Raw genomic sequence first — 16,187 nt, forward strand, 5'->3', positions numbered from 1 at the left:
ACACAGACACACACACTGACACAGACACACTCACACACACACTCACACACAGACACACACACAGACACTCACACACAGACATACACATTCTGGATTAGTGGTGCTGGAAGAGCACAGCAGTTCAGGCAGCATCCAAGGAGCTTCGAAGCTCCTCGGATGCTGCCTGAATTGCTGTGCTCTTCCAGCACCACTGATCCAGAATCTGGTTTCCAGCATCTGCAGTCATTGTTTTTACCTAGCTGATTTTAACCTTACTGCGAATCCTCTTGCAAGGATGCCTGCCCTGAAGAAGTTTTCCTCCTCTCTCTACAAGAATCTCAGGGAGTCCCTCTCCCACTGCAACTCCCAGACATACACAGCCACATACACACACAGACACTTACACACACACAGACACCCACACACACAGACACCCACACACAGACACAGACTCACACAGACACCCACACACACACAGCCACCGACACACACACAGACACCGACACTCACACCGACACTCACACAGACACTCACACTCACTCACAGACACTCACACAGACATGGCCACACACACACAGACTCATACACAGCCACACACACACACACAGCGACACAGACACACAGCCACACACACACACAGACACACAGACTCACACAGCCACAGACGCTCACACACAGACACTCACACACACATACACAGACACTCACACACAGACACTCACACACACATACACAGACACTCACAGAGACACACTCACACAGACACAGCCACACACACACACTCGCACATACAGACACACACACAGACACTCAGACACACACACTCACAGACACAGACACACACACACACACACACACACACAGCCACAGGCTCACACACAGCCACACACACACAGACTCACACAGCCACACACACACAGACACAGCCAGACACACAACCACACATACACAGCCACACACACAGACACAGACTCACACACAACCACACATACACAGCCCCACACAGTGACACACAGACACTCACACAGACACAGACGCTCAGAGACACACACACACAGACTCACACACACACACTCACACACAGCCACACACACAGACACAGCGACTCTCAGACACTCAGAGTCACTCACACACTCACGCAGACACACACACACTCGCACAGACACACACAGACACTCGCACAAACACACTCACACACACTCACAGACAGACACACACAGACACTCACTCAAACATACTCACAGACAGACACACACAGACACTCACTCACACAGACACTCACTCACAGACACACACACACAGACACACTCATTCACACACACTCACAGACACACACTCTCACACACAGACATTCACACAGCCCCACACACACAGACACTCAGTCACACAGCCACACACACAGACACAGACTCACACACATGCACACAGCCACACACACACAGCAACACACAGACACAGCCACACACACACAGCGACACAGACAGACACAGACGCACACACTCACACACACACAGCCACAGACTCACACACAGCCACACACACAGCGACACACAGACACACAGCGACACACAGACACACATACACAGCCACACACACACAGACACAACCACTCATACACAGCCACACACACAGACACAGACTCACACACAACCACACATACACAGCCCCACACAGTGACACACAGACACTCACACAGACACAGACGCTCAGAGACACACACACACAGAGACACACACACACAGACTCACACACACAGACTCACACACACAGACTCACACACGGACACAGCGACTCACAGACACTCAGAGTCACTCACACACTCACGCAGACACACACACACAGACACTCGCACAGACACACACACAGACACTCGCACAAACACACACACACACTCACAGACAGACACACACAGACACTCACTCACAGACACACACACACAGACACACTCATTCACACACACAGACACTCACTCACAGACACACACACACACAGACACACTCATTCACACACACTCACAGACACACACTCTCACAAACAGACATTCACACAGCCCCACACACACAGACACTCAGTCACACAGCCACACACACAGACACAGACTCACACACATACACACAGCCACACACACACACAGCAACACACAGACACAGCCAAACACACACACAACGACACAGACAGACACAGACGCACACACTCACACACACACAGCCACAGACTCACACACAGCCACACACACAGACACACACAGCGACACACAGACACACATACACAGCCACACACACACAGACACAACCACTCATACACAGCCACACACACAGACACAGACTCACACACAACCACACATACACAGCCCCACACAGTGACACACAGACACTCACACAGACACAGACGCTCAGAGACACACACACACAGAGACACACACACACAGACTCACACACACAGACTCACACACACAGACTCACACACGGACACAGCGACTCACAGACACTCAGAGTCACTCACACACTCACGCAGACACACACACACAGACACTCGCACAGACACACACACAGACACTCGCACAAACACACACACACACTCACAGACAGACACACACAGACACTCACTCACACACACAGACACTCACTCACAGACACACACACACAGACACACTCATTCACACACACAGACACTCACTCACAGACACACACACACACAGACACACTCATTCACACACACTCACAGACACACACTCTCACAAACAGACATTCACACAGCCCCACACACACAGACACTCAGTCACACAGCCACACACACAGACACAGACTCACACACATACACACAGCCACACACACACACAGCAACACACAGACACAGCCAAACACACACACAACGACACAGACAGACACAGACGCACAGACTCACACACAGCCACACACACAGCCACACACACAGACACACACAGCGACACACAGACACACATACACAGACACACACACTCATACACAGACACTCACTCACACAGACACTCTCACACACAGACACTCTCACACACAGACACTCAGTTACACCGCCACACACAGACACAGACTCACACACATACACAGCCACATACATTCTCACAGACACACTCACACAGACACACACACAGCGACACACTCACACACACACAGACAGATGCAGACACTCAGACACACACACATAGACATACTCAGACACACAGCCACACACACACAGCCACACAACCACTCACTCACACACACACAGACACTCACATACACACAGCCACACACAAATACACAGCCACACACACTCTCTCACACACAGACACTGACACACACACAGAGACACAGACTCACACACATACACACAGCCACACACACAGTGACACACAGACACAGACACTCAGAGACACTCACACACAGCCACACACACAGGCACAGCGACACACAAACATACACACAGACACTCACACACACAGACACACACACAGATACTCACACACACAGATACTCACACAGACACACTCACACTCACTCACATACACACAGACACACTCACAGACACTCACTCACAGACACTCACACTCACAGACACACACACTCACAGACAGACACACACACACACAGGCACACTCTCACACACAGACACACTCACAGACACACACACAAACACTCACACAAACACACTCACTCACTGACAGACACAGACACTCACTGACAGACACAGACAGACACAGACACTCACACACAGACACAGACACTCACTCACACACACACACACACTCACACATAGACACGCACACACAGACACTCCCAGGCACAGACACACACACAGACACACTCAGTCACACACACAGACACTCCCAGACACACACACACACTCACAGAAACACTCACTCACATACAGACACACTCACTCACACAGACACACTCACAGACACACACACTCACAGACACTGACACACTCACTCACTGACACTCTCACACAGACACTCACACTCACTCACACACACAGACACTCACTCTCAGACACTCTCAGACACAGACACACTCACTCCTCACAGAGACACAGACGCACTCACTCCTCACACACAGACACACACACAGACACTCACACACACAGACACACACACACTCACACACAGACACACACACGCAGACACTCACACACACACACTCAGACAGACTCACTCCTCACACACAGACAGACACTCACTCACACACAGACTCACACAGACAGACACAGACACTCATAGATACACTCAGACACAGACACACTCACTCCTCACACACGCAGACACACACACACAGACACACACACAGACACACTGACAGACACACACACACTCATAGACACACTCAGACACACTCACTCCTCACACAGACAGACACAGACACACACACTCAGACACACTCACTCCTCACACACAGAGACACAGACATAGACACACTCACTCCTCACACACAGACACTCACTCACACACAGACACACTCACTCACACAGACACACACAGACACACTCACACAGACACACTCAGACAGACTCACTCCTCACACACAGACACACACACAGACAGACACTCACTCACACACAGACTCACACACTCACTCCTCACACACAGACACACACACAGACAGAGACTCACACAGACACTCAGACACACTCACTCCTCACACACACAGACACACTCACTCACACACACAGACAGACACAGACACAGACTCACACAGACAGACACACACTCACACAGACACTCACACACACAGACACACACACACAGACACACTCACTCACACACAGACACTCCCAGACACAGACACACTCACAGACACACTCACTCACTCCTCACACACAGACTCTCACACAGACACACACACACAGACATTCACACACAGACACACACACAGACACACACACAGACACACTCACTCACACAGACACACACTCACAGACACACTCACAGACACTCACACAGACACACACAGACACAGACACTCTCTCACACTCACTCGGACACAGACTCACACACTCACAGACACACTCACTCACACACACAAAGACACACACAGAGACACACACTCACACACAGATACACACAGACACACACTCACACACACACACACACACACACAGACACATTCACTCACACACACACACAGACACTCTCTCACACTCACACAGACACAGACACTCAGACACAGACACACTCACACAGACACTCTGTCACACTCACATACACAGACACACACACACACACACAGACACTCACACACACAAGTCCTCATATGCTCATACATACATTCCCACCCTCAAACCCACACATGCATCCTCTCACAGAACTATACCCCATTACGCTCACACACACACACACTATCTCATATACACTCAGACCCCCCCACCCCCCATACACACACACACACACACACACACTCGCTCTGTCACCCCTGCATGCACACATATGTAGTTTGTGAAGTGAATTTGTTTTTGCAGAATTACATTTTCTTTTGCTCAAAAACGGCATAAATCCAGGTAAGATTCTGTAATTCCCTCTTTAGAAATAGAATCAATCTGAACATTGGGACACAGACAGACTAACTTCCCACCTTCAGTGCAGTATCTGAGCTCAGATGGCACCTAATGCTAAAAGCAGCTTGAGAATGTAACTTTAAAAAAGTTCTGGGATTTACATATGAAAGAACAGAAACCAATATCGTCATTCTCAAAGATGAAAGACTCAACATACAATCAATTTATCATTTCAGTGGCCTCACACTGTAATCTTTTGCTATAAATTATGTGTCGTATGATCTTATACTCCACAACCACCTGATGAAGGAGTGGCGCTCTGAAAGCTAGTGCTTAGAACAAAGAACGTTTACAGCCCAGGGCCAGGCCCTTCGGCCCTCCAAGCCTGAGCCGATCCAAATGTACTGTCTAAACCTGTCGGTCAATTCCTAAGCATCTGTATCCCTCTACTCCCCACCTACTCATGCATCTGTCCAGACACACCTTAAACGAATCTACCGTGCCTGTCTCTACCTCCTCTGCTGGCAACGCGTTCCAGACACCCACCACCCTCTGTGCGAAGTATTTGCCACATGTATCCCCCTTAAACATTCCACCTCTCACCCTGAAAGCGTGACCTCTCGTTATTGAATCCTTCACCCTGGGAAAAAGCTTGTCTCTATCCACCCTGTCTATACCCTTCACGATTTTGTAAACCTCAGTCAGGTCCCCCCTCAATCTCCATTTTTCTAGTGAAAATAAACCTAACCTACTCAACCTCTCTTCATAGCTAGTACCTTCCATACCAGGCAACATCCTCGTAAACCTTCTCTGCACCCTCTCCAAAGAGTCCACACCCTTTTGGTAATGTGGCGACCAGAACTGTACACAGTATTCTAAATGTGGCCGAACCAATGTCTTGTACAATTTTAACATGACTTGCCAGCTCTTATACTCAACACCCTGTCAAATGAAGGCAAGCATACGATATGCCTTCTTGACCACTCTATCCATCTGTGCAGCAACCCTCAGGGTACAATGGACCTGCACTCCCAGATCTCTCTGCCCATCAACTTTTCCCAAGGCTCTTCCATTCATTGTATAATTCGCTCTAGAATTAGTCTTGCCTCAATGCATCACCTCACATTTGTCTGGACTGAAACCATCTGCCACTTTTCCACCCAACTCTCCAGTCTATCTATATCCTCCTGTATTCTCTGACAGTCCCTTATGCTTTCTGCTACTCCACCAATCTTCGTGTCATCTGCAAACTTGCTGATCATACCATAAATGCCCTCTTCCAGATCATCTATGTATATTACAAACAACAGTGGCCCCAGAACTGACCCCTGTGGAACACCACTGGGCACCTGCTTCCAATTAAACCTGTTGGACTATAACCTGGTGTTGTGTGGTTTTTAACTTTGTCCACCCCAGTCCACATCAGGAACAGGACAATTAGCACAGGTTTCTGATCTGCCATTCAGTGACTTCAGGACTGATTGACCCCCACTTTCCTAGCTCGTCCCATACCTGTTGTTGTAAAAAGTTCTTATCTATTTTGTTTTAAGCAGGGAGGGAACAGCTTCCCAGCACCTGCCTGCTGACCCCAATGAGGAATTTTACAGTGAGATCACTTCTCATTGCAGTCACTGGGCCTTCCACAGACTTCATTTGCTCACCGTCCAGTACCATTCTTGTCCCAAACATTGCACCAGAGTTCCCACCACATTCAGTGGGTAGTGTCCCTGCCTCTGGGCCAGAAGTTCAAGGATGTGATGGTCAAGGACAGTGTCTATGCACCAAGGCTGAAACTGGCTGAATATCAATGTGTAAATCCCTCCAACACACACCAGCGATAGCGGCTGAGAGTGGGAGAGATTCCCTGATGGAAAGACAGTTGAAGCCTGAGCCATCAGTCTCCATAGCTCCAGGCTTCAATAGATGGAAAAGTACACATTACTACAGTAACTCTGAATCCATTCCCCCTTTGGACTGATAAATCGTGTGGGTTAGATTTGTGCCAACAGTGTGCAACTTGGTCTCTGTTCTGGCTTGCCTCTCGTGAAGATGGTGCTACTGTAGTTCATAACTACCTATGGACAAAGAACTGAAGATGATATCAGCATCCACAGCCCTCAGGGATAGGCAATGATGAAGATTCACAACGCTCTCTCCATCTCAGTCTGAAATGACAAAAACCTTATCCTGAGACAGCGAGCTGCCGAGAGAGAGAGAGAGAGAGACTGTTCACCCTCTCGAGAGGGAACAGCTTCCCAGCACCTGCCTGCTGACCCCAATGAGGAATTTTACAGTGAGATCACTTCTCATTGTAGTCACTGGGCCTTCCACTTCACTTGCTCACCGTCCAGTACCATCCTTGTCCCAAACATTGCACCAGAGTTCCCACCACAAGCTCAGCCCACTTAGTTCTGCCGTGAGTTTCTGGCACCATTTTCTCTCAGTCACCAAAAGCACCCTTCACCACAGCAATGTCACACCGTACAGAGGTTTATAAAATCATGAGGAGCATTGATAGGGTGAATAGTCAAAGTCAGCAAAACACTTCAACCCCAGGGCATCAATGTGGACTTCACCAGTTTCTTCATTTCCCCTCCCCCCTCCCCCCACCTGACCCCAGTTCCAACCTTCCAGCTCAGCACTGTCCCCATGACCTGTCCTACCTGCCAATCTCCCTTCCCATCTATCCGCTCCACCCTCCCCTCTGACCTATCACCTCCATCCCCACCCCCATCCACCTATTGTACTCTTTGCTACTTTCTCCCCAGCCCCACCCCCCTCCCATTCATCTCTCCACCCTGGAGGCCTCCTGTCCCTATTCCTGATGAAGGGCTTTTGCCTGAAACGTCGATTTTCCTGCTCCTCGGATGCTGCCTGACCTGCTGTGCTTTTCCAGCACCACTCTGATCTAAACTCTGAATAGTCAAAGTCTTTTGCCCAGGGTGCGGGAATCCAAAACTACAGGGCATAGGTTTCAGGTGAGAGGGAAAAGATTTAAAAGGGACCGAAGAGTCATAGAGACATACAGCACGGAAACAGACCCTTCAGTCCAACTCTTCCAGATATCCTAAATTAATCTAGTCCCACCTGCCAGCATTTGGCCCATATCCCTCCAAACCCTTCCTATTCACATACCCATCCAGATGCTTTTTAAATGCTGTAATTGTACCAGCCTCCACCACATCCTCTGGCAGCTCATTCCATACACGCACCACCCTCTGTGTGAAAAAGTTGCCCCTTAGGCCCCTCTTATATCTCTCCCCTCTCACCCTAAACCTATGCCCTCTAGTTCTGGACCCCCCGACCCCAGGGAAAAGACTTTGTCTATTTATCCCATCCAAGACCCTCATGATTTTATAAACCTCTATAAGGTCACCCCTCAGCCTCCAACGCTCCAGGGAAAACAGCTCCAGCCTGTTCAGCCTCTCCCTATAGTTCAAATCCTCCAACCCTGGCAACATCCTTGTAAATCTTTTCTCAACCCTTTCAAGTTTCACAACATCTTTCCGATAGGAAGGAGACCAGAATTGCACGCAATATTCCAACAGTGGCCTAACCAATGTCCTGTACAGCCACAACATGACCTCCCAACTCCTGTACTCAATACTCTGACCATAAAGGAAAGTATACCAAATGCCTTCTTCAATATCCTATCTACCTGTGACTCCACTTTCAAGGAGCTATGAACCTGCACTCCAAGGTCTCTTTGTTCAGCAACGCTCCCTAGGACCTTACCATTAAGTGTATAAGTCCTGCTAAGATTTGCTTTCCCAAAGTGCAGCACCTCACATTTATCTAAATTAAACTCCATCTGCCACTCCTCATCCCATTGGCCCATCTGATCAAGATCCTGTTGTAATCTGATGTAACCTTCTTCGCTATCCACTACATTTCTAATTTTGGCATCTTCTGCAAACTTACTAACTATACCTCCTATGTTCACATCCAAATAATTTATATTAATGACGAAAAGCAGTGGACCCAGCACCGATCCTTGTGGCACTCCACTGGTTACAGGCCTCCAGTCTGAAAAGCAACTCTCCACCACCACCACCCTCTGTCTTCTACCTTTGAGCCAGTTCTGTATCCAAATGGCTAGTTCTCCCAGTATTCCATTGATCTAACCTTGCTAACCAGTCTCCCACGGGGAACCTTGTCAAATGCCTTACTGAAGTCCATAGGGCCAACGTTTTCACGCAGAGGGTGGTACGTATATGGAATGAGCTGCCAGAGGAAGTGATGGAGGCTGGTATAATTACAGCATTTAAAAGGCATCTGGATGGGTACCTGAATAGGAAGGGTTTAGAGGAATAGGGGCCAAGTGCTGGCAAATGGGATTAGATTAATTTAGGATAACTGGTCAGCATGGATGCATTGGACTGCAGGATCTGTTTCTGTGCTGGACAGCTCTATGACTATATCATCCTTGCATGTCCCTTCTTGATTTCATTTTGTTTTATTCATTGGATGTGGGCTAGGCCAGTATTTATTGACCATCCCTAGTTAAGTGTCAACCGCATTGCTATGGGTCTGGGCTCATACGTAGGCCCAGAGCAGGTAAGGACAACAGTTTACTTTCCTAACCAGATGGATTGGATTCAACATTAGACTCTTAATTCCAGATTTTTATTAAATTCAAATTCCCCCATCTGCTGTGGTAGGATTTGAACCCTGGACCCCCAGAACATTTCCTTGTCTCTAAATTAACAGCCCCCAGCAATAATACCACTCGGCCATCGCCTCGCTTACATATGGTGCTGAATCCCTCATCTGGATTGTTAGCTCCAGAATTCACTGTTTCCTGGCCATCAATCCTCTGTAAGACCCGAAAATCCCTACAGTGTGGAAGTAGGCCACTCAGTCACCCTGCCGCCCCCTGTAAACTTAAGTTCAATCAGTGCATTGCTGTCCATAGCCTACCTAGAACCGCAGCACCATCCTCCCCTTCCCAGTGACCTATATTGGTTCCTCAGCCAGTACTGCTGTGATATTAAGGTTCACGTTCTTGGTTTTACATCCTCTTGTGATTTTGCGTTTCTCTATCTCAAACCATTTCAATTCTGGCCTCTTGTGAATCTCCCAATCCCTCATTAGCAGATGACCTTTCAGCTGGATAGTTTCTACGCTCATAGAATCTCCACAGCGCAGAAAGAGGCCATTCAGCCCATTGAGTACACACTGACCTGTCAAAGAGCATCACACCCAGACTTGGCCCCTGACCCTATCCCCATAACTCTGCATTTACCCTGGCTAGCACAATTGTTGGGAATGCACCTCCGAACCTGATTTTGGACCAGGGACCCTTAGATTTTCAGTCCAACACTCTCCCAACTGAGCTAGTTCCACTCAGTGCAAACTGAAATTTCCTCCCAAATCCTTTACACCGCTTCATCTTTGTCCTTTAAGATCATGCTCAAGCCTGCTCTTATCTCCTGTGTTAACTCTGTGATACACAGACCCTCCCTGTATTATGACACCTTCAGAAATTCCTCTTTCACCTCAATGTCTCTTTGATGACAGCTCTCAACAGGGGCATTTTGCTGAAGTCCTGAGCTGTTGGAACCTGCTCTCCCGGACAGCTGCTCCATATTTCCCTGAAGACACACTCTTGAACTTCTGGATTTTTGGCAAGGCAGTAGAGGGCCCAGGTCAGTGTGTTTGCTGTCTGCAATATAAAAGGCTTTCATTCAGTCAATTCCAGGTCAGGTACATTTTTAATCATTCATTCATAGGATCTGGGAATGACTGGATGGAATCAGTATTTATTGCCCATCTCTAATCCCCCTCCCACTCTGCCGAGGACATGGAGGTTCTGAGCCTCCTTCACCGCCGCTCCCTCACCACCAGATGCCTGGAGGAAATACGCCTCATCTTCCGCCTCGCACCACATTTGCCAACCTCCAGTCTTCCGGCACCTCACCTGTGACTATCAATGATACAAATATCTCAGCAAGAGGCCCAGTAATCACTTCTCTAGCTTCCCACGGGGTTCTCGGGTACACCTGATCAGGTCCTGGGGATTTATCCACCTTCACCCATTTCAAGACATCCAGCACTTCCTCCTCTGTAATCTGCAAGATGTCACCATCTATTTCCCTACAGTCTGTATCTTCCATATCCTTTTCCATGATAAATACTGATGCAAAATACTCATTTAGTATCTCCCCCATTTTCTGCGGCTCCACACAAAGGCCGCCTTGCTGATCTTTGAGGGGGGAAAGTGAGGTCTGCAGATGCTGGAGATCAGAGATGGAAATGTTTTGCTGGAAAAGCGCAGCAGGTCAGGCAGCATCTAGGGAACAGGAGAATCGACGTTTCGGGCATTAGCCCTTCTTCAGGAATGAGGACAGTTTGTCCAGCAGGCTAAGATAAAAGGTAGGGAGGAGGGACTTGGGGGAGGGGCGTCGGAAATGTGATAGGTGGAAAGAGTCAAGGTGAGGGTGATAGGTCAGACTGGGGTGGGGGCGGAGAGGTCGGGAAGAAGATTGCAGGTTAGGAAGGCGGTGCTGAATTTGATGGATTTGACTGAGACAGGCTGGGGGGAGGGGAAATGAGGAAACTGGTGAAATCCGAGTTCATCCCTTGTGGTTGGAGGGTTCCTAGCCGGAAGATGAGGCGTTCTTCCTCCAACCGTCGTTTTGCTGTGGTCTGACGATGGAGGAGTCCAAAGACCTGCATATCCTTGGTGGAGTGGGAGGGGGAATTGAAATGTTGAGCTACAGGGTGGTTGGGTTGGTTGGTCCGGGTGTCCCAGAGGTGTTCTCTGAAACGCTCCGCAAGTAGGCGGCCTGTCTCCCCAATATAGAGGAGGCCACATCGGGTGCAGAGGATGCAATAGATGATGTGTGTGGAGGTGCAGGTGAATCTGTGGCGGATATGGAAGTTTCCTTTGGGGCCTTGGAGGGAGGTGAGGGGGGAGGTATGGGCGCAAGTCTTGCACCTCCTGCGGTTGCAGGGGAAGGTGCTGGGAGTGGAGGTTGGGTTGGTGGGGGGTGTGGATCTGACGAGGGAGTCACGGAGGGAGTGGTCTTTACGGAATGCTGATAGGGGAGGGGAGGGAAATATATCCTTGGTGGTGGGGTCCGTTTGGAGGTGGCGGAAATGACGGCGGATGATGCGCTGTACATGGAGATTGGTGGGGTGGTAGGTGAGGACCAGTGGGGTTCTGTCTTTGGGGGGCCCTATTCTCTCCCTAGTTTCCCTTTTGTCCTTAATGTTTTGTAAAAACTCTTCGGATTCTCCTTAATTCTATTTGCCAAAGCTATCTAATGTCCCCTTTTTGCCCTCCTGATTTCCCTCTTAAGTATACTCCTACTTCCTTTATACTCTTCTGACTTGGTTAGGATCATATCACAGAATCCCTACAGTGTGGAAACAGGCACACGGACACAGATGCAAACTCTACACAAGTTACCCAACGAATTGAAGCCAGGTCCCTGGTGCTGTGAGGCAGCACTGCTAACCACTGAGCCACTGTTCTGAGGGATCAGGTAACTTTATTTTTAAGTCAAAAAAGGTGAGATGCAGGGACTTGCTAAGAGAATAAAGCCATGAGGTTCCATGGATTTGAACAAACACCAATAAACGTTATGTTGGAACAGGAATGCAGTGGTAGTGTCCCTAACTCTTGAACTGAGGGTACACTGAATGTTACATTCGGATTGCAAACTTCCTTCTACAACTGGATGTGGAGGAAGTGGTTTTTGTCAGGCTGGTGAATAAAGGGTTACAGGAAGGTGGACATGAGGAAAGTACAAAGTTAAACATTACACAACACCAGGTTATAGTCCAATAGGTTTAAACCTGTTGGACTGTAACCTGATGTGGTGTGATTTTTAACTTTGTCCACCTCAGTCCAACCCCGGCGTCTCCACATCATGGCATGAGGAATGCCAGGTCAGCCATGATCCTATTGAAAGTTGGGGCAGGGTCAAGGGGCTGAATGGCCTACTCCTGCTCTTTTATCTGACGATCTTATAAAATCTACCTCCTCATCATCTGCTCCAATCTCTCCTTATTTGGTTCATTGTGAAATTCTGGCTTTGGAACTTTATAGAGTAAAGTCAATGTAACCTCAGCAGTTTAGAAGCTTCTAGAAATAATAACTTGGGTCAACTTTAACAGCCACCTAACCAAAAATTGCTTAATTAAGTATTGAATCAACCTCCGCCCTCAAACCCCACCCCTCCAACTATAACAAGGACAGAACGCCCCTGGTGCTCACTTTCCAACCGACCAACTTCCGCATAAACCGCACCATCCGCCGACATTTCCGCCACCTCCAAACAGACCCCACCACCCATTTCCGCAAAGACTGTTCCCTCTGTGACCACCTGGTCAGGTCCACGCCCCCCCACAACCCACCCTCCCATCCTGGCACCTTCCCCTGCCACTGCAGGAACTGTAAAACCTGCGCCCACACCTCCTCCCTCACCACTATCCAAGGCCCTAAAGGAGCTTTCCACATCCATCAAAGTTTTACCTGCACATCCACTAATATCATTTGTTGTATCCGTTGCACCCGATGCATTCTCTTCTACATTGGGGAGACTGGACTCCTCAAAAATCAGCAAGGTGGCCTTTGTGTGGAGCCGCAGAAAATGGGGGAGATTCTAAATGAGTATTTTGCATCAGTATTTATTGTGGAAAAGGATATGGAAGATATAGACTGTAGGGAAACAGATGGTGACATCTTGCAGATTACAGAGGAGGAAGTGCTGGATGTCTTGAAATGGGTAAAGGTGGATAAATCCCCAGGACCTGATCAGGTGTACCCGAGAACCCCGTGGGAAGCTAGAGAGGTGATTACTGGGCCTCTTGCTGAGATATTTGTATCATTGATAGTCACAGGTGAGGTGCCGGAAGACTGGAGGTTGGCAAATGTGGTGCCACTGTTTAAGAAGGGCGGTAAAGACAAGCCAGGGAACTATAGACCGGTGAGCCTGACCTCGGTGGTGGACAAGTTGTTGGAGGGAATCCTGAGGGACAGGATGTACATGCATTTGGAAAGGCAAGGACTGATTAGGGATAATCAACATGGTTTTGTCCGTGGGAAATCATGTCTCACAAACTTGACTGAGTTTTTTGAAGAAGTAACAAAGAGAATTGATGAGGGCAGAGCAGTAGATGTGATCTATATGGACTTCAGTAAGGTGTTCGACAAGGTTCCCCATTGGAGACTGATTAGCAAGGTTAGATCTCATGGAATACAGGGAGAACTAGCCCTTGGATAGTGACCAAAGGAGTGCCACAAGGATCGGTGCTGGGTCCTCTACTTTTTGTCATTTACATAAATGATTTGGATGCGAGCATGAGGTACAGTTAGTAAGTTTGCAAAAGATGCCAAAATTGGAGGTGTAGTGGACAGCGAAGAGGGTTACCTCAGATTACAACAGGATCTGGATCAGATGGGCCAATGGGCTGAGAAGTGGCAGACGGAGTTTAATTCAGATAAATGTGAGGTGCTGCATTTTGGGAAAGCAAATCTTAGCAGGACTTATACACTTAATGGTAAGGTCCAAGGGAGTGTTGCTGAACAAAGAGACCTTGGAGTGCAGGTTCATAGCTTCTTGAAAGTGGAGTCGCAGGTAGATAGGATAGTGAAGAATGCGTTTGGTCTGCTTTTCTTTCTTGGTCAGAGCATTTAGTACAGGAGTTGGGAGGTCATGTTGTGGGTGTACAGGACATTGGTTAATCTGCTTTTGGAATATTTCATGCAATTCTGGTCTCCTTCCTATCGGAAAGATGTTGCGAAACCTGAAAGGGTTCAGAAAAGATTTACAAGGATGTTGCCAGGGTTGGGGGATTTTAGCTATAGGGAGAGGCTGAACAGGCTGGGGCTGTTTTCCCTGGAGTGTCGGAGGCTGAGGGGTGACCTTATAGAGGTTTACAAAATTATGAGGGGCATGGAAATGATAAATAGACAAAGTCTTTTCCCTGGGGTCGGGGAGTCCAGAACTAAAGGGCATAGGTTTATGGTGAGAGGGGAAAGATATAAAAGAGAGTTGAGGGGCAACTTTTTCACACAGAGGGTGGTACGTGTATGGAATGAGCTGCCAGAGGAAGTGGTGGAGGCTGGTACAATTACAGTATTTAAGAGGCATTTGGATGGGTATATGAATAGGAAGGGTTTGGAGGGATATGGGCCGGGTGCTGGCAGGTGGGACTAGATTGGGTTGGGATATCTGGTCGGCATGGACGGGTTGGACTGAAGGGTCTGTTTCCATGCTGTACATCTCTATGACTCTATGTCTCTATACCTCTGCCCAGCTCATTTGGGATAAGCAACAGTAGTGCTTTTTTAAAAATGTGTTCGCAGGACATGGGCATCACTGACTAGGTCAGCATTTATTGCCCAGAGAGCAGTTTGGAATCAATCCCATTGCTGGGTCTAGAGTCACATGTAGGCCAGACCAGGTAAGGATGGCAGTTTCCTTCCCGAAAGGACATCAGTGTCCCCGATCGGTGTTTACAATTGACAATGGATTCAAGGCCATCATTAGACCTTTTATTTGCTTCTAGATCCACCATCTGCCTTTGTGGAATTTGAACCCGGCTCCCCTGAACATTACCTGGATTTCCAGTTTACTGGTCTTGAGATAATTTCATTCGGCTATTAGTGCCCCATGCGGAAGGAGGAGAGGAACGAGAGATTTCTCAATTCTGAAGCAGGTGAATGCACAGCAACCAGGGGTGGATTG

General features: G+C 48.5%; 1 protein-coding gene across 1 annotated transcript in view; it reads right to left on the minus strand.

Annotated features, from left to right (window-relative positions):
* The window catches only part of LOC122551956 (sterol 26-hydroxylase, mitochondrial-like), a 61,827-nt gene that overhangs the window by 22,551 nt on the left and 23,089 nt on the right, over positions 1-16,187 (minus strand). Inside the window, exon 6 of the mRNA XM_087989411.1 lies at positions 10,986-11,152. Coding sequence (XP_087845537.1) covers positions 10,986-11,152 — 167 coding nt within the window. The remainder of the gene's footprint in view (positions 1-10,985; positions 11,153-16,187) is intronic.

The sequence above is a fragment of the Chiloscyllium plagiosum genome, unplaced genomic scaffold (genome assembly GCF_037043375.1).
Source record: "Chiloscyllium plagiosum isolate Xiang-an unplaced genomic scaffold, Cpla_swu_hap1 HiC_scaffold_7, whole genome shotgun sequence".
Lineage (NCBI taxonomy): Eukaryota > Metazoa > Chordata > Chondrichthyes > Orectolobiformes > Hemiscylliidae > Chiloscyllium > Chiloscyllium plagiosum.